Consider the following 25,593-nt stretch of genomic DNA (forward strand, 5'->3'; position numbering starts at 1 on the left):
AGGTAGACTGCCTATTTCCTCTTCATTTGTTAGGTCTGGTGGGTTTTTACCTTGATCTTTCATCTGCTGTGTGTTTTTCTGTCTTCTCATTTTGCTTATCTTACTGTGTTTGGGGTCTCCTTTTTGCAGGCTGAGGGTTCGTAGTTCCCATTGTTTTTGGTGTCTGTCCCCAGTGGCTAAAGTTGATTCAGTGGGTTGTGTAGGCTTCCTGGTGGAGGGGACTGGTGCCTGTGTTCTGGTGGATGAGGCTGGATCTTGTCTTTCTGGTGGGCATTTCCACGTCTGGTGGTGTGTTTTGGGGTGTCTGTGAACTTAGTATGATTTTAGGCAGCCTCTCTGCTAATGGGTGGGTTTGTGTTCCTGTCTTGCTAGTTGTTTGGCATAGGGTGTCCAGCACTGTAGCTTGCTGGTCGTTGAGTGAAGCTGGGTGCTGGTGTTGAGATGGAGATCTCCAGGAGATTTTTGCCATTTGATATCATGTGGAGCTGGGAGGTCTCTTGTGGACCAGTGTCCTCAAGTTGGCTCTCCCACCTCTGAGGCACAGCCCTGACGCCTGGCTACAGCAGCAAGAGCCTTTCATCCACATGGCTCAGAATAAAAGGGAGAAAAATAGAAAGAAAGGAAGGAAGGAAGGAAGGAAGGAAGGAAGGAAGGAAGGAAGGAAGGAAGAGGATAAAATAAAATAAAGTAAGATAAAATAAAATAAAGTTATTAAAATAATTATTAAGAAAAAAAAAATTTTTAAGTAAAAAAAACCAAAAATGACGGACAGAACCCTAGGACAAATGGTGAAAGCAAAGCTATACAGACAAAATCTCACACAGAAGCATACACATACACACTCACAAAAAGAGGAAAAGGGGAAAAAATAATATATCTTGCTCTCAAGTCCACCTCCTCAATTTGGGATGATTCTTTGTCTGTTCATGTATTCCACAGATGCAGGTACATCAAGTTGATTGTGGAGCTTTAATCCGCTGCTCCTGAGGCTGCTGGGAGAGATTTCCCTTTCTCTTCTTTGTTCTCACAGCTCCCAGGGGCTCAGCTTTGGATTTGGCCCCACCTCTGCTTGTAGGTCACCAGAGGGTGTCTGTTCTTCGCTCAGACAGGACGGGGTTAAAGGAGCAGCTGATTCGGGGGCTCTGCTCACTCAGGCCGGGGGGAGGGAGGTGCAAGGAGTGCGGGGCGAGCCTGCGGCGGCAGAGGCCGGCGTGACGTTGCACCAGCCTGAGGCGCGCAGTGCGTTCTCCCGGGGAAGTTGACCCTGGATCCCGGGACCTTGGCAGTGGCGGGCTGCACAGGCTCCCGGAAAGGGGGTGTGGATAGTGACCTGTGCTCGCACACAGGCTTCTTGGTGGCGGCAGCAGCAGCCTTAGCGTCTCATGCCCGTCTCTGGGGTTTGTGCTGATAGCCACCTCTTGCGCCCGTCTCCGGAGCTCCTTTAAGCAGCGCTCTTAATCCCCTCTCCTCGCGCACCAGGAAACAAAGAGGGAAGAAAACGTCTCTTGCCTCTTCGGCAGGTCCAGACTTTTCCCCGGACTCCCTCCCGGCTAGCCGTGGTGCACTAACCCCCTGCAGGCTGTGTTCACGCCGCCAACCCCAGTCCTCTCCCTGACCGAAGCCCGAACCTCAGCTCCCAGCCCCGCCCGCCCCGGCGGGTGAGCAGACAAGCCTCTCGGGCTGGTGAGTTTACTCGGCACCGATCCTCTGTGCGGGAATCTCTCCACTTTGCCCTCCGCACCCCTGTTGCTGCACTCTCCTCCACGGCTCCAAAGCTCCCCACCCCCCGCTCCACCCGCAGTCTCCGCCCGCGAAGGGGCTTCCTAGTGTGTGGATACCTTTCCTCCTTCACAGCTCCCTCCCGCTGGTGCAGGTCCCGTCCCTATTCTTTTGTCTCTGTTTTTTCTTGTTTCTTTTGCCCTACCCATGTACGTGGGGACTTTCTTGACTTTTGGGAGGTCTGAGGTCTTCTGCCAGCATTCAGTGGGTGTCTATAGGAGCAGTTCCACGTGTAGATATATTTCTGATGTATCTGTGGGGAGGAAGGTGATCTCCGCGTCTTTTCCGCCATCTTCCTCAACTTCTCCGTGTAAACTGAATTTAATTGACATCTCTCTGAACCAAACAAATGGAGATGTAATTAACACTGTTTCTGTTAACTCTAATCCTGGCTGAGGGAGGGGAGGCATCCCCGTAGCTGGATCAGGTAACAAAGTACAGAGCCACAGGGGCAAGCCAAAGTCAAGAATAATTTTTGAAAAAACAGGAGACAAAATGTGCCAGTAAATATGGTAGTCTTTCCATTTTAAAGATGGAGGAAATAAAGATCCTAAAGGCTATATATCTGAAGATAACAAAAAGTTGAATTTGAAATTTTCTATTTTGAGTTCTGTATTTTTGTCATTCACCTGTAATATTATAAATGCATGTTTAACCTGTAGAATAATCTCTGTATGTTAAGCATACTTAAATTTGTCCTTTTAGAGTCCTAAAGTGCCTCACCAACATTTTTATGGTGACAGCCGTTCTGGACTCACATGAAATAGTTAATGAATAATACAAAGCACTGATTTTAGAATACATTCTATAGGCAATCACTGGGATTTTTACATCACTGTCCTTTTATATAATGGGAGTAAATAAATATATGAGCCAACATAAAATTATAAATGCATATTAAGGGGATGGCTTGATGCTATGTTCCCTTATATTTCCTAATAATTGCATAAATTAATAACTTCGGTTAAATAGAAATAATCTAACGTATGAAGCAGTATTTAGATTTTTAAATTTTTCATTGAGACATTTCCTCCCTTTATGTTTCATATGATACAACTGTAATGACTATTTCTCCTCTATTAGTTTTCTGTCAAGCATTTTTCCTATCTATCTATCATCTCTCTATCATCTGTCTTTCTATCTTTCTATCATGCATCCATCTACCCTCCACTCATTCATTCAAGAAATGTGTGTTGACAGACACAGAAAACAAACTTATGGTTACCAAGGGGGAAAGGGGGTGGGGGAGGGATAAATTAGGAGTTTGGGATTAGCAGATACACACTACTATATATAAAATAGATAAACAACAAGATCCTACTGTATAGCACAGGGAACTATATTCGATATTCTGTTATAAGCCATAATGGAAAAGAATATGAAAAAGATATATATCTATATCTATATATATATATCTATATCTGAGTCATTTTGCTGTACACCAGAAAGTAACACATTGTAAACCAACTACGTTACAATTCAAAAAAAAAAAGACATGTGTATTGAGTCTTTGTGATATCCCAGGCTCTATAACTTAATGAAAGAGATAAATTTGGAACCGATTACGGATCCCAAATTAAACCTTAACTTTTACCATATAGCTTTCCTTGGCCATCTCCAAGTCACCACTCCTTCCCTTGGCCTCAGGTAGCACTTATTTTCACAGGACTTTATTTAAGGATTTAATTACTGAGTTCTTTATAGAACGTTTTAACTATTTCACCGCATGCTTGCATAGACCTTATTGTCTGATGCTTGCATAGACCTTATTGTCTAATGTAGTGGGTTTTTGTTGTTTTGTTTGTTTGTTTTTTGCGGTACGCAGGCCTCTCACTGTTGTGGCCTCTCCCATTGCGGAGCACAGGCTCCGGACGCGCAGGCTCAGCGGCCATGGCTCACGGGCCCAGCCTCTCCGCTGCATGTGGGATCTTCCTGGACCGGGCCACGAACCCGTGTCCCCTGCATCGGCAGGCGGACTCTCAACCACTGCGCCACCAGGCAAACCCTAATGTAGTGTTTTTATATCTAGATGCTTTACCACCTGCTGATAGAAGAGTATTTTCAAGAGTGATGAATCAACTGGGTTGATGCCATAGTTACAAAGACGATTCCTCCCACTCCTCCTGTTCTTTCTCTTGTATTTCCAGGTCTACTAGAGTGTCAGACAGATAGCTGGTGCCTAACAAATGCCCAGAGAGTGAATCAGTGAGTAAGAGATGAATTACCTCTTCTCCCTCCTCATCCTCTCCATTATACTTACTAGTACTTTCTTTACAACAGATACTTTTGATGCAGCTATTTTTAGGAGGCACAGTTTTCAATCTATAGAATTTTTCCAGTGGTCTCAAAAGTTTGTAGAATGAAGAAAGCATTGAACGAATAAACGAATGAAAAACTCATTCCTGTATTTTTCTCGCCAACAATTTGGAGATTGTGACACACATAAAAGCTTAAAAATTTCACAGCAAAATTTTGCTTTTAACCAGTTGGGATGCAAGGGATGATTTCAGGTATATGGTGCATACTAAGCATTCAATAAATGGCACCTATGACCAAAGTCCTGAACAATGTCACCCTATAAGGAAGGCTCCTAGTATTTCTGGGAGCTAAAGCACACCGTAGAAGGATCATGCCTGGGGTAGAGCTGCAGCTACCAATAGCTTCAAATGTCCCCAACGCCCCACCACACATACACCAAAAAGCAAGTTCCACAGTGGCAGAGACTTGGCCTGTTAGTTTTGCTGTGGAATACTAAGGGCCCAGCACATAGTAGGCCCTCAATAAATATTTGTTGAGTGAATGAAGAGATACTCTGCAGAAGCGTTTAAGAAGTGTCCAGTGTATGTAGTCATTCTCCTGGCTTTCCCTCCCTCTACCCACATATGTTCAAAATCTCAGGCCCTATCCCTGAACTACTAAATCACAATTTGCATTTTAACACGATTCCCTTGATTCTTCACATGCATCCTAATTATGAGAAGCACTCCTATAAGACACATCAAGTTCACTTTCCTGCCCCCCCACCAACTGATAAAATTTCTGAACCCAAACTAATGCCACATTCAAGTTTATATGGCTGGTTGCTTGTAGGGTGAGTGTTTTTGAAAACTAAGAACTGGAGTCAGATGCTAGGATTTGATCTCTCTCAGCCTCTTTCTTTTCCCCCTTTCTTCCTCCCCATTTGCTCCCTCTCTGACAATGAAGTCATATTACACAGAGGAACAGGACAGAGTCAAAATTTCTAGGCTAATTTACTTTTTTTTTTTTTTTTTTTTTTACTGTTAAAGAATATTCGCCAGGGCAGACTGAAAAACAAAATAGTCATCTCCTGTTTTTGCACACCTTGCTGCCTCTTTGCACTCTGCATGACCTCCTTACACTTCCTTGTGAATCTTCTGGAAGAGACAAGACTCAATATTTGCTGAGTATCTGGCTTACGCAGGTGCACTAGGTCGAGCTTACTCATTTAATCTTTATGCCAACAAGAAATATAGTCATGGGAGGAGAGCACGGAGTCAGGTTCACTGTCAGCTCCCATCAACATGTCCTCCAAAACTTGTACTTTTCAATGACATTCTCAATGTTCATTATTGTCATGACTACTGAGCAGAATATGAAGAAAATATGTTAGAGACATGAAAAACAAAAAGGCAGTTCAGAGACCTTTGGAGAAAACTGTCAGGGAGTATAGCCATTTTTTACAGGTTAGCTCCAATCTAAACAATATCCCAAGGTCTTACCCAAGCCCATTCTCTGCTTCCATTTCCAGCATTTTAAAACTCAGCTACCTCGCTGATAGCAAACCTAAGAGATAGCTAGCCACTATCCTTTTCTGGCACAGGACACTGGGGCTCTGATGGACTTAGCTTCTTGCCCAAGATTGCAGAAACTTTTAGCTTTTCTGATTCTCAATAGTCCTTTCCTTTCTGCCATCATGTCAAGTCTTCTGTTGGCAACTCAGCACTGCTTCCGCTCTTATGTGCTCCCCCTTACATCCTAAAGACAGGAAGCCTGAGGTGTACGTTCCCACAGATCTCGGCCAGCAATTTTCACTGCAAGAGCCCACTAAGTACTCGAGATACACGTCTTTCAGATATCACATTAGTGAAGCTGTCTTATCGTGTCCTACTGGGCGGCACGTGATCTTTATTTGCCGAATTACAGATGATAACACTGATCATTTGAGTCAGATGGTGCCTGCTAGTTTTCTCCACTGTAAAGTTCCTTTTTTTCTTTGTAATTAGTAGGTATTTGTGTGGAAATATCTGGAGACTGTGTAAATATCCTGTTCCCTATATGTCCCCTGGCTGAATAACTTGAATGTTTGCCAAATGCCAATTTTTTATTTTCATTTTTCCTCCTACATTTATTCACAGGCATTCTACTGGAAGTAAAAGCTTTACCTTCTCTGTGTTTAATTATATCTGTGTGGAATCATGGATTCCTATTTTATTCAATGGATTATAATCTATTGTTATCTTTTTAAAAAAAAAATCCGAAATCGTGGGATTTGGATGAAAGTAACTGGGATTACTGGGCATCCTGTATTTCTGCAACTTCCCGACTCCGTGAAAGCAAGTAGAAAAACCAAGAGCCAGCAACAGCCTTCCCTGACCTTTGTTTGCCCAACACCTCCAAATGTTTTTTAAGCATCTAAATCCTTCTATTAATTCCCTTCCTGTCAGCATGCCTAGAATAGTTTCTATTTTTCTCATCAATCCCTCACTAAGTCAAACGTAAGGACAGCCTTTCACTCCTGTCCTTGAGCAGCCATTCTATCCTAGACATCATTCTCTATAAAAGCACCCATATTTATAAATATTTATTTATTTGTCAGTTTCTTCTTTATAAACTAAATTATTTCATGGTAGAGGTCATAACATAAATTTTGTTATCACTATTCCTAGCACATAGAAGATGCTTGATAACTAGCAGTTGACTGAATGGACCAAGCTCACACTACTTAGAAAAGAAATATTTCATTACTAAATACCATTTACCTATTTCCAGGATTGGTTCCTTTCAAGAAATGCACACACAGAATGGGATCACTGAGATAAGAATGGTCCTAAGCACTGAAACTCCAGTGAAGAGATTGAAGGATAGAGTAGGGGTATATGAGGAATTAAAGGAAAATTTCTCTTGTCTGAAAGCTACTGGAACAACCAGAGATACAACATCCCTAGGTCAAGGGAATGGCTTCTGTTGCTATTCCTTAAAGTTGGCTTTAAGTATATTAAGGGATCCTAATGATTTTATTGAATGTCCTTTTATATATCCATAGCCCAGGTCATATCCTACATCTGTTTTTCTTTCTCTCATAACTGTGTGTGTGTTGTTTTGTTTGTTTGTTTTGTTTGTTTCTTTGTTTTTGCAGTACACGGGCCTCTCACTGTTGTGGCCTCTCCCGTTGCGGAGCACAGGCTCCGGACGCGCAGGCTCAGCGGCCATGGCTCACGGGCCCAGCTGCTCCGTGGCATGTGGGATCTTCCCGGACCAGGGCACGGACCCGCGTCCCCTGCATCGGCAGGCGGCCTCTCAACCACTGCGCCACCCGGGAAGCCCTGTGTGTGTGTTTTTTTAACAGATGTTTCATGATTCTTCCTGACTCACATCTGAACCCAATGGTTTATACTCTTATTTAAGGACAATAATCTCAGATATTCACGTGTGTATTTTGTTACATGTATATAACTGAAATTTCTTTCCTTTACCATTCTGCCACACTTTATCCCAAATAGACCATTCTATACTCATATACTCAGAGAAGAAATATAACAGGAAAACAGTTTCTGATCACCATGGACTTTGTTTCAAAAGGTCAGATGAAAGAAAATTGTGGGGTGGGAAAGAGGTAATAGCAGTGTCGCACATCTAGGCGGGAGGCACCGCTAGAGCCTCACCAGTTTGTGTGTTCAAAGTCAAGAGTTTGGGCCTAAAAGGCCATGCTCACTAGGGGCTCATCATACCATGATTGCCTATGTGGACACATAACTTGATGAACAGAGGAAGTCTCCCACCAAAAGCTGGGTGGATGATCTGTTAGATTCTAGAGCCTTAGCACACATCCTGAAACCATTAAATTTCACTTCCCTACAGACTAATGGAATGGGCTTTTGAGCCAGAAATAAAATCAACTTACAGCAATCAAATGTTACATTTAACACACCCTGAATTTGTAGATTGAGAATCACACCTGCTACAAAATCAAGAACTCGGGCTGTTACTTAAAGAGATGCTCTATATCATAATTCTCAGTCCAAAACTACCAGATTGGGGGCTTTGCAACCATTCCACTCAGTTGGAAACAAAAAAATGGCTTAATCCATGACTGGCTGCAGCTTGACCAGCACTAGAAGGAAATAACCAACAGGTGGAGCAACAGAGGGTCTCTTGGTTTAAATGGAAGAAATAACAACACAAGTCCAAATTATCATAGAAGAAAAAGAATCAAGTAAAGCTTTGGCAATCAGTTAGTCAATGAACCTCCAAATTCAAAATAAGGATTTACAGGCTATTTATGAATATAATACCTGTCATTAAAGCAATGATTATTAATGCTGAGCCCTGTTCTAAATGATTTAACCCACATAATCATGACCACAAGCCTACAAAGTAGGTTATTAGTCCCATTTTACAGACAAAGATATCGAGATACATAAGGATTATGTGACTCACCCAAGGTCGTGATGATGGTGAGTAGCAGCTCTGACTTGAACCCAGTCATTCTAGCTCAGAGTCCAGCTTGACCACCATGCAATGCTGTCTTTGCCCACAAAAGCTCAACTACTTTGAATGGGATAACCCCAAAGGAAGAGATTAGCAGGTCCACTCCCTTTATTTTAAAGATGACAAAACAGTACCAAAGAGGATTAAGACATTTGCTCAGTGTCCTATGGCTCCATATATCACTCATCTTTGTTTTATGACAAATAATACTCATTGCCAATCAAATTAATCATTTTGCTTTTCATGTTTCCCAAAGGGCAAATCAAAAGTTTAAAACCCAGCCTTTTACAACCTTCCAGGAATTGTACCTCAGCTTCTCTAGAGCTGATATGAGACGTGAGGGACAGGAGGCCAAGTAGTCTCAGAGGCCAGGTAAAGCACCCTGATGGATCATCTCCAGGTGGCAGGAAGCAAAATGGTGCCAAGAAGCCACTTAACAGTGGAGCAGGCAAAGAGCTCAGAGAGAGGAAACCCAGGGACTTTACTGTGGTCATTCAGGAAATTTGATTCTGAGCAATTTTTTCCTCTACTTTTATTGAAATACCTAGAATTAGAAACCTCTACTTTGGAAATATGATCTTTATGCTGTTCTATTTTGGTTCCATCAATTTCAAAATAATATTTCTATGGAAAATCCTTCATGCTCCCCAAAGCAATGAAATCACTGTGATTTTCCCTTGTCCTTTAGTAAAGGCTAGTATGTAACCATACCATCTCCTTGGCAGGTCCAAAGTCCCCATGACAAAGCATGATTAAAATAAATAAGACCCACTTCTGTCTCCTGAAGGAGAATGATCTAATTGTGGGCAGATTTTTTTAAAATCCATCATGGGGGTAAGAAATCTGTTTTATTTAGCTCACTGGGCATTCAGAGACCTTGCGTCCTAATCCCCTTCACCTTGGTTGTGTTGACATGTCCTGTCATTGATAAACTCAGACCTGCATTATAACAACGGCTGAGAGCTGAATCAGATGATATTAGAAAAAAATGTCACTCACTGGCTTCTAACCTTTTCAATCCTTATTTCTATTTCCATCCTAGGAATATTCTCACTGCTTGTACAAAAAAAGATGATGATAAATAAGAGGAATCTGTCCACTTATAAAGACATGCTTAAGAGTGAAAACAGGTAAGTATTGAACTTTTGTTGAGAAGGCTGCTGACAAAGCCCCCAAAACAAGGTCATTTAAGAAGGACTTAAGTTGAGGAACTGTGCCTGAGCAGGAAGAAAATAAAATGAAAATTCTTGGTACCAGAACCCTACACTGTTTTAAGTTAAGAGAGAAAATGTGCTGAATACATGGAATGTATCTTTAGTGTGATTATAAGGGTCCTCTTTATTAAATCAGAAAAGAAATAACAGATTTGAAAATTAAAGTAAAAGGTCCAGAAAGAAGAAACACATGTTTAAGTTTTTAGACATCTACTTGAATTTGAAGGCTCTCTAACACATTCATTAAATTTCAATTAAATTGAATTTGGCATGAAAAATAATAAAATCGTTAGTGTTGTCCAAAAAGACACTAAAAGGGAGACATGAATTCATGATCAACCTAATCAGATTACATCTCTTTTCATTTTCCCTTTGAAGGAGCCTGGCTCCGGGGACCTTACACAACCAGGCAGACAACTAACCCTGACGTGCTTTCAGACAATCTATGGAACAAAGCATAGAGTAAATGAGAGGTAGTGAGCAGCTCACTCCTGGCCCTTAAGGTTTTCCAGTACCTACCACCCTGGCATATGCAGATGATGTGGGACTTACCGCATTAAAATTGGGGAAGAGGTTGACTGCGGCCGCAGTGTCAAGAGGAAAGGGAAGAAACGGTTTAATATCCAGCGATGGTTGCAAAGGAGGGGCTGGTGGACGGACCAGGGCTGGGAGAGCGGGGCTCTGGCATGTACCACCTGCACAGAGGAGAACAAAGGGAGCAATCAGGTACATGGTGCATATTAAACACACAACACACAAACACCAAGGTCTCTTTTGAAACCAAAAGGCCAGCTCTATGCGTCACTGGAAAAAACAAGACATGGAGTGTATTGACCTCAACTGGAAACCGGCCAACGAGCAGATGTGCCATTAAGCAGAGAAAACCAGTTGAGCTGCTCCTTTTTCCCTCTTGGATTAAAACTATCTGGTTACATAAGGAATTGTTAACATTTCAAACATTTCATACTCCCCAATCCATCCTTCTTTTCCTGCCTACAACCCGGGACTGAGTCAGCTACAAATCTATAAGCAACATCCCTTGATTCAAAGGGAAAACCCCTCCAATGCTCCCCCATCCCTCTTTGAAAACTAACTCCTGCTCAAAATATACATGCAGTCTGAGGGATTCTTTTACAGAGCTGCTCTTTTCCACCGCATCCAAAACTCTGGCAGCAAGATGACATGAACCTGGCACAGAAAAGAAACTTAACGCAAATGCAGGCAGCTGTACCTTACTTCCCTGGCAACTGGAGGGTTAAAACCAGCAAATCCAGCTACATATCATGTGATCCCTGAGCTATTTAGCACCCCTGTGGCTTTAAACATTCAAGACTAGCTGCCCCCTTCCTTCCCAGTCATAAGTAGGTGGAATTTAGAAGGTCACCAATGAGCAGGCAATGGAATATTATGGCAACACAGACAGCTCCCTTGCATACCAGTGGGCAAAGGCTGTTTGCAAGGGACTCCTACCTCTGCCCCCTGTTCTAGGATTCCACTGCATTCAGAAGCTGAAAGGAGCCCATCTCCCTGTTATGTCTCTCATACTTTGGTAACATTCCAAAGCATCAATTGGCTGTTAATTAAAGGCTGTTTGAATCCTAGGAAACTGTTAAAATATGCCAGCATTCTTCTAATCTGAGAGGCAAGCAATGGACTGTAAAAACCTGCTGGTGAGAATCCAAGAAGCATGAGGAAAACAAAATGCACTAGAATTATTCCTTTCTCATGGAAAAGAATTCCAGGAGACAGAAAAGAGAAGATGGCAGAGTAGGAGGATGCGAAGTTTGCATCTCCTGACAACTAGGGCACCTACCAGGTGCTGGTGCAGGACCTCAGACACCTAAGGGGACAGGGGGAACCCCCGAGTGAGTGGGTAGGATGTGGAGTGGAGTGAGAGGGGAGGAGAAGTAGAGGCGGGAGGGGACCAACACACCTAAGGAGCAGTTGGGAGAGGGGAGGGGCCCACTCACTACGAGGGGATCAGGGGGACATGGAGAGATGTTCGGGGGATCAGAGGATCAGAAGGGAACATGGCCAGCATCTCCTCTGCCCACTCGGGTCCTGGACTAAACCTCCGCACACCAAGGCCCCCTCCAGCTGTGTGGTGCTGAGCCTAAGCCCTGCCCCCCACAACCCTAGGGCCTTTTCTGGCTGTTTGGGTCCTGAGCCTAGGTCTGCCCCCCACCCCACCTAAGCCCTGCCACCCCGCCTAAGCCCTGCCCCTCGCCTAAGCCCCGCCCCACCTAAGCCCCACCCTGCCTAGGCCCTGCCCCCGCCTAAACTCCACTTCCCACAGCCACGGCCTTTTCCGGCCTTTTTTTTTGTTGTTTTTTTCTTGCTATTGTGGTTCTCTTTTACCTTGTTGTTGTTTCCTTTATACGTTTATTTTTTATAACATATTTTTTATTTTTCTAATTTTATTTTACTTTTATTCTTTGTTATTGTTCTATTCCTTTTTGTCTTTGGCTGTGCCACCTGGCTTGCGTGATCTCGGTTCCCAGGTCGGGGGTTGGGCCCGAGCTCCTGTGGTGGGAGCTCTGAGTCCAAACCGCTGGACTAACAGAGAACCTCAGGCCCCAGGGAATATTAATCGGAGTGAGGCCTCCCAGAGGTCTTCATCTCAGCAACAAGACCCAGCTCTACCCACCTGCCTGCAAACTCCAATGCTGGAAGACTCAGGCCAAACAACCAGCAAGACAGGAACACAGCCCCACCCATCAAAAAAAAAATGAGATGGCAAAAAAATATATTACAGACAAAGGAACAAGGTAAAAACCTACAAGACCAAATAAATGAAGAGGAAATAGGCAACCTACCTGAAAAAGAATTCAGAGTAATGATAGTAAGGATGATACAAAATCTCAGAAACAGAATGGAGAAAATAAAAGAAATTTTTAACAAGGACCTAGAATTTAAGCAAACGGTGATGAACAACACAATAACTGAAATTAAAAATACTCTAGAAGGAATCAATAGCAGAATAACTGAGGCAGAAGAATGGTAAAGTGACCTGGAAGATAAAATAGTGGAAATAACTGCCGTGGAGCAGAATAAAGAAAAAAGAATAAAAAGAATTGAGGACAGTCTCAGAGACCTCTGGGAAAACATTAAACACACCAACATTCGAATTATAGGGGTGCCAAAGAATAAGAGAAAGAGAAAGTGTCTGAGAAAATATTTGAAGAGATTATAGTCGAAAACTTCCCTAACATGGGAAAGGAAACAGCCACCCAAGTCCAGGAAGCACAGAGAGTCCCATACAGGATAAACCTTGGTAGAAACACACCAGGACACATATTACTCAAACTAACAAAAATTAAATTCAAAGGAAAAATATTAAAAGCAGCAAGGGAAAAGCAACAAATAATATACAAGGGAATTCCCATAAGGTTTTCAGATGACTTTTCAGCAGAAACTCTGCAGGTCAGAAGGCAGTGGCAGGATATATTTAAAGTGATGAAAGGGGAAAACCTACAACCAAGATTACTCTACCTAGCAGGATCTCATTAAGATTCAATGGAGAAATCAAAAGCTTCACAGACAAGCAAAAGCTAAGAGAATTCAGCACCACCAAACCAGCTTTACAACAAATGCTAAAGGAACTTCTCTAGGTGGGAAATACAAGAGAAGAAAAAGACCCACAGAAAAATACCCAAAACAATTAAGAAAATGGTAATAGGAACACACACATCGATAACTGCCTTGAATGTAAATGGATTAAATGCTCCAACCAAAACACACAGACTGGCTGAATGCATATAAAAACAAGACCTGTATATACGCTGCCCACAAAAGACACACTTCAGACCTAGGGACACATGCAGACGGAAGGTGAGGGGATGGAAAAAGATATTCCATGCAAATGGAAATCAAAAAAAAGCTGGAGTTGCAATTCTCATATCAGACAAAATAGACTTTAAAATAAATACTATTACAAGAGACAAGGAACAACATTACATAATGGTCAAGGGATCAATCCAAGAGGAAGATATAAGAATTGTAAATATTTATGCACCCAACATAGGAGCACCTCAATACATAAGGCAAATGCTAAAAGTCATAAAAGGGAAAATTGACAGTAACACAATAATAGTGGGGGTCTTTAACACTCCACTTACACCAATGGACAGACCATCCTGACAGAAAATAAATAAGGAAACATAAGGTTTAAATTACACAACAGACCAAACACACTTAACTGATATTTATAAGACATTCCACCAGAAAATGGCACAAAACACTTCCTTCTCAAGTGCACATGGAACATTCTCCAGGACAGATCACATCTTGGGTCACAAATCAAGCCTTGGAAAATTTAAGAAAATTGAAATCATATCGAGCATCATTTCCAACCACAACGCTATGAGATTAGAAATCAATTATGGGAAAAAAACTATAAAAAGCACAAACCCATGGAGGCTAAACAGTGCACTGCTAAATAACCAAGAGATCACTGAAGAAATCAAAGAAGAAATTTTAAAAAACCTAGAAACAAATGACAATGAAAACACAATAACCCAAAACCTATGGGATGCAGCAAAAGCAGTTCTAAGATGGAAGTTTATAGCAATTCAATCTCACATCAAGAACAAGAAAAATCTCAAATAAACAATCTAACCTTACACCTAAGGGAACTAGAGAAAGAAGAAGAACAACAACAAAAAACCCAAAGTTAGTTATTAGGAAAGAAATCATGAAGATCAGAGCAGAAATAACTGACATAGAAATGAAGACAACAAAAGAAAAGATCAATAAAACTAAAAGTTGATTCTTTGAAAAGATAAACAAAATTGATAAACCTTTAGCCAGACTCATCAAGAAAAAAAGGGAGAGGACTGAAATCAATAAAATTAAAAATGAAAAAGGAGAAAAGGAGAAATTACAACTGACACCGCAAAAATACAAAGGATCATAAGAGACTACTACAAGCAACTATATGCCAATAAAATGGACAACCTGGAAGAAATGGACAAATTCTTGGAAAGGTACAACTTTCCAAGACTGAACCAGGAAGAATTAGAAAATATAAACAGAAAAATCACAAGTAATGAAAGTGGAACTAATTAAAAATTTTCCAACAAACAAAAGTACAAGACCAGATGGCTTCACAGGCGAATTCTATCAAACATTTAGAGAAGAGCTAACACCTATCCTTCTCAAACTCTTCCAAAAAATTGCAGAGGAAGGAACACTCCCAACCTCATTCTATGAGGCCACCATCATCCTGATACCAAAACCAGACAAAGATATCACAAAAAAGAGAAAATTATAGACCAATATAACTGATGAACATAAACGCAAAAATCTCAAAAAATACTAACAAACAGAATCCAACAGCACATTAAAAGGATCATGTACCATGGGATTTATCCCAGGTATGCAAGGATTCTTCAATATACACAAATCAATCAATGTGATACACCAATATTAACAAATTAAAGAATAAAAAACATGATCATTTCAATAGATGCAGAAAAAAGTTTTGACAAAATTCAACACCCAGTTATGATAAAAACTCTCCAGAAAGTGGGCATAGAGGGAATCTACCTCAATATAATAAAGGCCATATACAACAGACACACAGCAAACATTATTCTCAATATTATTCTCAATGGTGAAAAACAGAAAGCATTTTCTTTAAGATCAGGAACAAGACAAGGAGGTCCACTCTCACCACTACTATTCAACAAAGTATTGGAAGTCCTAACCATGGCAATCAGAGAAGAAAAAGGAATAAAAGGCATATAAATTGGAAAAGAAGAAGTAAATCTGTCGTTGTTTGCAGATGACATGATACTATACATAGAAAATCCTAAAAATGCCACCAAAAAACTAATAGATTTAATCAATGTATTTGAAATAGTTGCATTCCTATACACTAACAACAAAATATCAGAAAGAGAAATTAAGGAAACAATCCCATTTGCCAATGCAACAAAAAGAATAAAATACCTAGGAATAAACCTACCTAAGGAGGCAAAAGACTCGTATTCCGAAAACCATAAAACACTGATGAAAGAACTCAAAGATGACACAAACAGATGGAGAAATATACCATGTTCTTGGATTGGATGAATCAATATTGTGAAAATGACTATACTACCCAAAGCATTCTACAGATTCAATGCAATCCCTATCAAATTACCAATGGCGTTCTTCACAGAATTACAACTAAAATTTTTACAATTTGTATGGAAACACAAAAGACCCTGAATAGCCAAAGCAATCTTGAGAAAGGAAAATGGATCTGGAGGCTCCCTCACTTCAGATTATACTACAAAGCTACAGATATCAAGACAGGATGGTACTGGCACAAAAACAGAAATATAGATCAATGGAACAGGATAGAAAGCCCAGAGATAAACCGACACACTTATAGTCACTTGATCTATGACAAAGGAGGTAAGGATATACAATGGAGAAAAGACAGTCTCTTCAATAAGTGGTGCTGGGAAAACTGGACAGCTACATGTAAAAGAATGAAATTAGAACACTCCCTAACGCCATATATAAAAATAAACTCAAAATGTATTAGAGACCTAAATGTAAGACCGGACACTATAAAACTCTTAGAGGAAAACATAGGAAGAACACTCTTTGACACAAATCACAGCAAGATCTTTTTTGATCCACCTTGTAGAGTAATGGAAATAAAAACAAAAATAAGCAAATGGGACCTAATGAAACTTCAAAGCTTTTGCACAGCAAAGGAAACCATAAACAAGATGAAAAGACAACCCTCAGAATGGGAAAAAATATTTGTAAAGGAAGCAATGGACAAAGGATTAATCCCCCAAAATATACAAACAGCTCATGGAGCTTAATATCAAACAAACAAACAACCCAATCCAAAAATGGGCAGAAGACATAAATAGACATTTCTCCAAAGAAGACATACAGATGGCCAAGAGGCACATGAAAAGATGCTCAACATCACAAATTATTAGAGGAATGAAAATCAAAACTACAATGAGGTATCACCTCACACCAGTCAGAATGGCCATCATCAAAAAATCTACAAAAAATAAATGCTGCAGAGGGTGTGGAGAAAAGGGAACCCTCCTGCACTGTTGGTGGGAATGTAAATTGATACAGCCATTTTACATTCCTTAAAAAACTAAAAATAGAGCTACCATATAACACAGCAATCCCACTACTGGGCATATACCAGGAGAAAACCATAATTCAAAAAGACCCATGTACCTCAGTGTTCATTGCAGCACTATTTACAATAGCCAGGACATGGAAGCAACCTAAATGTCCATCAACAGATGAATGGATAAAGAAGATGTGGTACATATATACAATGTTATATTACTCAGCCCTAAAAAGGAATGAAACTGGTTCATTTGTAGAGATGTGGATGGACCTAGAGTGTGTCACACAGAGTGCAGTAAGTCAGAAAGAGAGAAACAAATATCGTATATTAACGCATATATGTGGAATCTAGAAAAATGGTACAGATGAACCTATTTGCAGGGCAGGAATAGAAACGGAGACATAGATATGATGTGTTTCTGATGAGAACAGATATGATATCTGATGAGAACAGATATGTGGACACAGGGGGGAAAGGGGAGGGTGGGAACATTGGGAGTTTAGGATTGACTTATATACACTACCATGTGTAAAGTAGATAGCTAGTGGGAACCTGCTATATAGCACAGGGAGCTCAGCTCAGTGCTGTGTGATGACCTAGATGGGATGGTGGGGGTGGAAGGGAGGTCCAAGAGGGAGGGGATATATCTATACATAGAGCTGATTCACTTCGTTGCGCATCAGAAACTAACAGAACATTGTGAAGCAATTATAATCCAATAAAAGAATAATCATACTTTTTAAAAAGGAAAAGTGAAGAAAGGCTCCTGTTTGTGTCACTTCCTTGCCTGCCATCTTGCTTTTAAAACACAGTAGAGGGAGATTCCGTACAAATTATCTTTAGAAATCTCATGATCAGTTCTCGTCAATTGCACACAGACCATCATCTTGCCCTTCATCAGTTACCCGAACAAAGGTTCAACATTTAAAAAATGATTCTGTAATGCTAAATCCAATGCTATTGGAGCAGAGTATCTACTAACAAGGTGGGTGACTTAATACCTAAAACAGAAGCCATCAGCACAGGATTTAATTAACCATACCAAAAAAACCATTAGCTCTCCTGGCCCTCCTGATTGGCTAATCATCTGTAGCCAAATTAACAAAAACAGTATTTTTTTCCCCACTTTTTACTTCTCTCTTGAAATGTTCTTCACCAGCTACAAGGCCAACAACAGCCACTTTGAAACAGCAAACCAATTAAATAAAAAGTAGTATGAGTCAGGAAATAGAGGGTCAATGTTAAAACAGAGATAAGAGCAAAATATAATAAGCCTCCATTCGCCAGAGGACACCATAAACTTATTTTATTGTCCACCTGGTGGTATACTTTCTTAGAGAGGGCATTCATAAAACTTTGGTGATAGACCTGTCATGAATTTAGTATTGCTACCAATTTCTCTCTCTCTCTCTTTTGTTTTTTTCCAATTTCTCTTTTGATAAAAAGTTAAAGAACCAAAATAAAATGTTGGTTGGCGCCTCTTTTTTTTTTTTTAACATCTTTATTGGGGTATAATTGCTTTACAATGGTGCGTTAGTTTCTGCTTTATAACAAAGTGAATCAGTCATACATAAACATATGTTCCCATACGTCTTCCCTCTTGGTTGGCGCCTCTTTAGAAAACTCAGAAGTCAACTAAGCTGTGGTTGAAATCAGTGGTGCGGTTTAACCTGTCCACAAGTAACAGTGAGCTTTAAATAAATCATTTTAAATATTTATTATCTGTGTCACAGGTCATGTTTTGCAAAAGATAGTCATTCATATATATCCATTACCTTGTTTGACCCTAAAATCTCAGAAATCAGCTAATGGCTAACATAATATCATGGAGAGAAAAAATAAGTTGATAAACTCTTTAGCTGTTTATGTTGCTTCCACAGAGACGTTCCATTCTTATAATTACAAGAATGCAATTTAGCAGGAACATATTCTGGAATTATTTCATTTCTATGTCCCCTCTGGTTCAGAACAGCCAAAGAAGTTCTGGAAAAGCTCAACCTTCTTTTTTTTTAATCCACCACAATGAGAGGAACAAAGAATTAAAAATACATTGATGCTATTGCTAGGGAAAGTTAATTCCTACCTCCCTTCCTCTGAGATATGTATTTCATTTACATTTCATTATACAGACAGTTCAGGGCCCTCTCTCAGTGTTACAACTGGGGTTCCCTACCTAAGGGATTAAAAACATCAAAGAAGGGTCATAAAGCTGGGGGGAAGCTGGGGATACTATTTGAGTTCATCCTTTCCTACCTATTTGAAGAAAGAAATGTAAAAGATAGTTGGAAAAGAGAGAACATGTTGACCACATAGTCTTTGGCCACTGGCTAGGCAAACCCAGGTGTACTGGATGCTGCGGTGTGCTCCCCACAGCCCCCTTCTGGACTGAGGCACACCCTCCCCCACCTGCTGGGGGACCCCCTATGGAAGACTCTCACTTGAGATCCTCCTCAAGCATTGCAGAGGTCAAAGGGAGCTACCTCACCCAAGGTCAAACTTCCTCCCCAGTGGAGGGGCTGGTAGCCCCATACAATGACGGATTCATGCAAGGGTTTAATTAGTGGCTCCTTCCCCTTGCCTCAAGGCAGGGAGACTCTGAAGCTCTATTTCAGCTCTAAAGCTCCTCACAGAATCTAGGATAGACTGAGGCCTCTGTTGTGACTGCATCTCAGTTCAACTTTTCCCTTTGCCCAACCCTGTATCTCTCACTCCTCACAGAAGATGTTCTCCAAGAAAGAATCCACTGCTGGAAGAACTTGACCTATAACATCAGAGTATAACCATTCTTTTTTTTTTTTTAAGAGTATAACCATTCTTGAGTCTGAGTGAAATGCTGACTTGCTTTATTCTAAAATAGGTAATTGCCTTACAGATCTATAGAGAGGCACAAGATTGAGCCTGTCTCTCAAAAATTACCTGTGACTAATATTTCTGCTTTTAAAATGAGTATAAGTTCTGAAATATTTCACTTGTCTCAATCTGTATATGCTCAGCAGTAAGAATACTATTGGCAAATAGTGTAAAATCAAAACTGGCAAACATAACATGTTTCATCTGTAAAGCAGACTAAAATATGCTCCTTGAGAAAATAGCTATTTCATTCTTTCATTTTTATTAGAATGTATTACATTTAGGACATCAATTTTTGTTTATTTCCTTTATTTTAAAATTATCCTCAACATAATTAACTTCAAAATATATGATGAATTTGTAGACAGGACTATAGGTAAAAAAGAGTTGTTTCGTTGATACCATTTACCGACAATGTTGCTTCACTCATCGGAATGTCACACTTCTGGAAATATTGCTGTTATCAATTTGAGGAAAGCATTTTGAAGCTTCCATAGGGTAGTAACAGAAAAAATACAAATTCATGCCCTTTGTATGTGAAACTCGGCCTACATCTAGTACTATGTATTTCAAACCCTATGCAGTTTTAATTTACGCAGGTTTTAAAAATTAAACCTTAATAAATTATTCAGATTTCAGAGCAGTTAATATCTCTCTATACCAAATTTCTTCTATGCCATTAAAGTTAAACTAAAAAAACAGTCATTAAGTAGAGATTAGTTATTATAGCTATATTGAGTAAGGTATTGAATAATGAAGGGAAATAAGGTAAATATGATGAAGTAAGCGATCTAAACTCATGAAACTCCTCTCCGTCCCTTTTTGAAGTTTGGTTTTGTTAGTTTATATTCATATTTAGAATTCTGAATTGAACTATAGAGCAAACATATTAAATATTACTTTGGCTTTTTCACAAGACAGCTGTGTATTCACAAAAGCGTGAATTTGTGAATTTGAAAAAAATACCGGAATAACCTATTTGTTCATGAATATTTGTTAATACTATCTGAGAAAATAAGACACATTCACTTCAGAAGTTTGCATTTTTGAAATGCAAATCTAATTAAAATGTAAATTTGGAAATGTTTGTTTTAATAATTTATACAGATAAATAGGAATTCTAAACCAGTGATTGTCAGTTGAAGCTACCGTATTAGAGATAATGTATATAAAGTGCCTAGCAGAGTGTCTGGCCAGTTGATGCTAAGTGAGGAGTGTTTTTTGTTTCAATGAATTCAGTAAATTCCAGAGGAGCTGTTCAGGTTGGTCCAGACACAAATCCGGGCTCCCTGAAAGAGGTCAATCAAGATAATTTTAAAAGCACCTGCCTATCCTTCACTTTTATTTTGACCCCTGCAGAAGGAGAGACTTCACAATAAGAGGCTATTTTGCAAGTCAATATTTTGAAATATTCCTTGAGAGTGGAGTAGTATTCTTTCCATAATACAACATTTTAACCTTGAACTTCTGCACTTGATGCATTCAGCTTTCATCAAATAGTCGCAGATGTCCTGTCTGACAGCTTAACCAACTACTTAATCATTCATTTCCCCAAGTGACAAAACCAACATTCAAAATGATCAAGGGTTGCTGCTGTTCGGTATTCATGACAGTGTATGCTTTAAAACTGTGAATCATTGAAAAACAATATACATAATACATATTTATTGTTAAAATATATTATCATTACATAGTATATATATATATACATTTATAGAAAGCAGAAGAAATCCCTGATTTCCTGATGGGAGAAATAATTTCTATCATATCTCTTTTTTCACCATCAATTTAATTATATATATGTATATATTTGCTTATCTATACTGAAATACATACATATATTTCAATAGTGTCAACAGTGAGCCATAGTTAAACCGTTAAACTGCTCAGAATATTTATACTTATTAGGAGAACATCAAGAACATTTTATGTAACATCAAGTCCTAAGTAGTTACCTGCAAAGCAACTAATTTGATAGACGTGGAACATTATTCACATCCAATCCCAACTATTTTGGTTAGAATTTGCCATGTGCACTGGGGAAGGGAGGGGCACGATGGGATTTCTGGAGTCTATGTGATAGAGGACATAAAAGAATTAGATCTGATAGTATGAATAAGAAATAGAAAAGAAATGATGGATTTGGGGCATAAAGGCAAAACTTGATTTAACACAAACAGAACAATGGCCATGGGATGCTGTTGGTGAAATTGGCCAGCCAGGGTGGATGGGAGCAAATGTTGAGAAAAAAGCTAAACTTTATAAATCTATTGAGTAATTGGTATGAACTAGGCCCTGTTTTACCCTTAATTCCTTTAAAATGCACAAAAATTCTGTCAGGTATCTATTATATTACCCAATTTACAAACTCAAAAGCCAAAGCTATTACCTAAATTACATCTCACCTCAAATTACACAGGTAAAAAAATGGCATTCGATGTAAACCTGAGTAACCTTAACAAGTTTCAACACACTGATGCCAATAGCATTTAAATTAAATCAGCAAAAACAAACAAAATGACAACAAAAAAGAACACTCTAAGAAGTCGGTTCTGTCATACAAGGCAAGCCAGCTCCCTTGAAGCCAGAATGGAAAGCACTAAATCAGAAATCTTGTGAGAAAATTTTACCACTGCTCAAAAAAAAAAGAAAAAGAAAAGAAAAAGGAATAGACACATTCCTTGTACAGGAGAAGATAAAGGAATATTCAGTATTTATTACCAATATTTATCTGCATGGGAAGATGCTGGTTCTGCCCTATACTTGAGAATGTATCCAGAAAGACACGAATATCATATCAAATGTTTGAAAAGTCCTCTGGTTTACATTCTTTAACATCTACTTGCCAAATAAGAAAAGCAAACAGGTATTTGTGGTATTCCCTTGTGCAGCTGTCTCTAAAAAACTCAAGGTTAGGGATTACAATGGGCAGTTTGTCGCTGAGATTATTTTTTATTCCTTAGCTAGGAGAACTGTATGTTTATCCTGTTTCCTTCAACCTCAAGTGATCCAAACTCCCATTCAGTTCCTATCTTTGTTTAAATGTTGTTCCCAACTGAAAGATACAACTAGAAACAAATTTTGAGATAAAATTTGAATTTACTGTGACTTGGTCACAATTTTTCTTTTATTGCTTTCAGTTTTCCTCTGTTTTAGATTGTTGATTCACTTACTAAGGTGCGGAAAATTGATCCAGCACCTTCTACCTGAGCTGAAGGTCCTCATTGGCCTAAAGTGACCAGCACTTGTCAGGTCAATTCAAATATTAAAGCAGGGTCTGGTCCACAGGGGCAGTTGCCAGCACTAAGCCACACAGGGTGGTGACTGCTGCCTCATCCATGCTGTCCTTGACCACAAAGAGGAATGAGGTGAGAATGGGAGTGAGTCAGGGCAACTGGAACACTGATCTGGAAACAGTGACACAGAAACGTTTGCCGAGTCAACTGTCTGACTCATACTTTACCCATGAAAGAAAGCCCATGTGAGGGATCCATTCTCCCTTGTTTAAACCCTTTATTTATTCATTTTAAGTTGTAGTATTTAAATATTCCAGTAAATCCAATGGAATATTACTCAGCCTTAAAAAAAGGGTGAAATAATCCTTTTCATTTGCAGTCACATAGATGGACCTAGAGATTATCATACTAAGTGAAGTAAGCCAGAGAAAGACAAATGCCATATGATATCACCTATATGTGGAATCTAAAATATGACACAAATTAACATATGTACAAAACAGAAACAGACTCACAGACATAGAGAACAGACTTGCAGTTGACAAATGGGAGGGGGGCAAGGGAGGGATGGAGTGGGAGTTTGGGATGCAAACTATTATATATAGAATGGATAAACAACAAGGTCCTGTTTTATAGCAACTATATTCAATATCCTGTGATAAACCTTAATGGAAAGGAATATGAAAAAAATATAAACAAACAAACAATAAATAAATGATGCAGTAAATCACTTGAAAGCTCATTTCGGAAGGAAGCTATAAAAAAGGACTAACTAATGTTTTCTCTGTTAGTTATTGAATACTGGGACCAAAATCAAAATACTGCTATTATCTAGTTGCCAATATCCTGAGTCAAGTCTTCACTAGAAGAAAAGTGGAATCTTTCACTTATTTTCCCAACTTTCACGACAATTTCTGGTGCCTGGGAGATTCTGTCAAGAGTACCAGAGTAAGGAGTTTTAGACATTTAATCCTATATATCCCTCTGCACTTCAGCCCCTCTGTCAAACACTGCATAAGTCAGGACAAGGACCTCCTCACAGGCGATCAAAAGATTTTGCCTGGAAACTTCCTCTCATGTCTGCACCAGTAAGCATAAAAATGTAAAATTTTCCTCAAGAGGAATTTCCCAAGATTTCATTCCACAAAATCACTTGTAACTAATAAAAAACAGTGCTCTGGTGCTGAGCTGTCCCATGTGGTAGGCTTTAGCCATGTGCGGTTCTTTTAAATTGGAATTAAGTAAAATTAAACATTCAGTTTCTCAGTCACACCAACCACATTTCAAGGGCTTGACAGCCATGTGCGGACAAAGGCTACTTCGCTGTATACTGCAGTTAAAAAAAAAAATTTCCATCACTATAGAAGGTTCTATTAGACTTCGAGGCTTCAATGCAAAACCAACAATCTCCAGTGAGGAGTAATTTGCAGATAAGGTGCCTGATACAGTCTGTTCTAGAATGCACTGCCGATAGAAGAGAAGTCTTGCTTTCTCCTGGGTCCATCTCCTTTTGGGGTTGAGGAGGAGAGCTTTCCCAGAGCCAAACACAGCCACTGTCAGAAGGCAGACCCTGCCGGGATTGTGCCAGAAAGAATTAATTCCTTCTCAAGGAATTCTCCATTCCTTGAGAGGACAATGGCCAGTCTATGAATCTTCACATGTGATCAATGATGATAATCCTCAAAGGGCAACCTAATTTTAAAAATTTGATGCTGAAATCAATATTGAGTAAGGAGTGCTTTGGTTAGAAAGATACCAGGGTTTCCCTGGTGGCACAGTGGTTGAGAGTCCGCCTGCCGATGCAGGGGATGCGGGTTCGTGCCCCGGTCCAGGAAGATCCCACATGCCACGGAGCGGCTGGGCCCATGAGCCATGGCCGCTGAGCCTGTGCGTCCGGAGTCTGTGCTCCGCAACAGGAGAGGCCACAGCAGTGAGAGGCCCGCGTACCACCAAAAAAAAAAAAAAAAAAAGATACCATATCTTCAAACCAAAGATGGAAAAAGGGCCAGACCTGGGGCAAATGGATGTTTATTAATATCTGATAATTCTTGAGAGTGCTACCACAAAGCTTTTATTTCACCGAAGTGTGTCACAATCTAGTCTCACTAAAAAACCAAGTGTTCAAAGCCAGCTAATGTAGGCAGTTAAACCTGCCTAGCTACATCTGAATTACCCTGAGGGGTAATTCTGTTCATAATATCCAGGCGTTAGTCATCTCACTATTAAAAGAGAAAAAAAAAAGATGCTGTCATCTTGTGATATGGTCTTGTTTTTTCCATGATCTGTGCCTTTCAGTTGGGACTTGCCCACATGAATTTCTCTATGCCAGCACATCTGGGTGTACAGTTCACTGTTCCTCCAAAGCCTGATCGATATCTTTCTTTCCCCATGTTTTTTCCACGTGATATTACTGTGATATATTCTTTGCTTCCTCTCCAAGCACTCACCAATCTGTGTAGACCTTCAATGTGACCCAAGGTGTTAATGAAACATCTCCTGAGCTTAAATGGTTTAGTGTGGTTTTCCCAGTACCATCAAGGTGAGTTAGGCAAGCATCACCCAACTTAGGGAACACCTCTGTTTATCTCCCTAAAGCGTCCTCAAGATGTAGAGGGTGAGGATGTCAGTTGAGGGAGAGAACAGCTGAGGAAGGGCAAGTCTAAGAGAAGAAGACAAGCTAAGTTTC

The 25,593-nt window shown here is 39.9% G+C and overlaps 1 protein-coding gene across 7 annotated transcripts in view; it reads right to left on the reverse strand.

The window, feature by feature from the left end:
* The window catches only part of ZNF385D (zinc finger protein 385D), a 1,091,058-nt gene that overhangs the window by 225,491 nt on the left and 839,974 nt on the right, over positions 1–25,593 (reverse strand). For all 7 annotated transcript variants that reach the window (XM_070045503.1, XM_060298644.1, XM_060298642.1 and 4 more), the window contains one exon: positions 10,275–10,417. In XM_070045503.1, coding sequence (XP_069901604.1) covers positions 10,275–10,417 — 143 coding nt within the window. The remainder of the gene's footprint in view (positions 1–10,274; positions 10,418–25,593) is intronic.

Source organism: Globicephala melas, chromosome 4 (genome assembly GCF_963455315.2).
Source record: "Globicephala melas chromosome 4, mGloMel1.2, whole genome shotgun sequence".
NCBI classification, from domain to species: Eukaryota; Metazoa; Chordata; class Mammalia; order Artiodactyla; family Delphinidae; genus Globicephala; species Globicephala melas.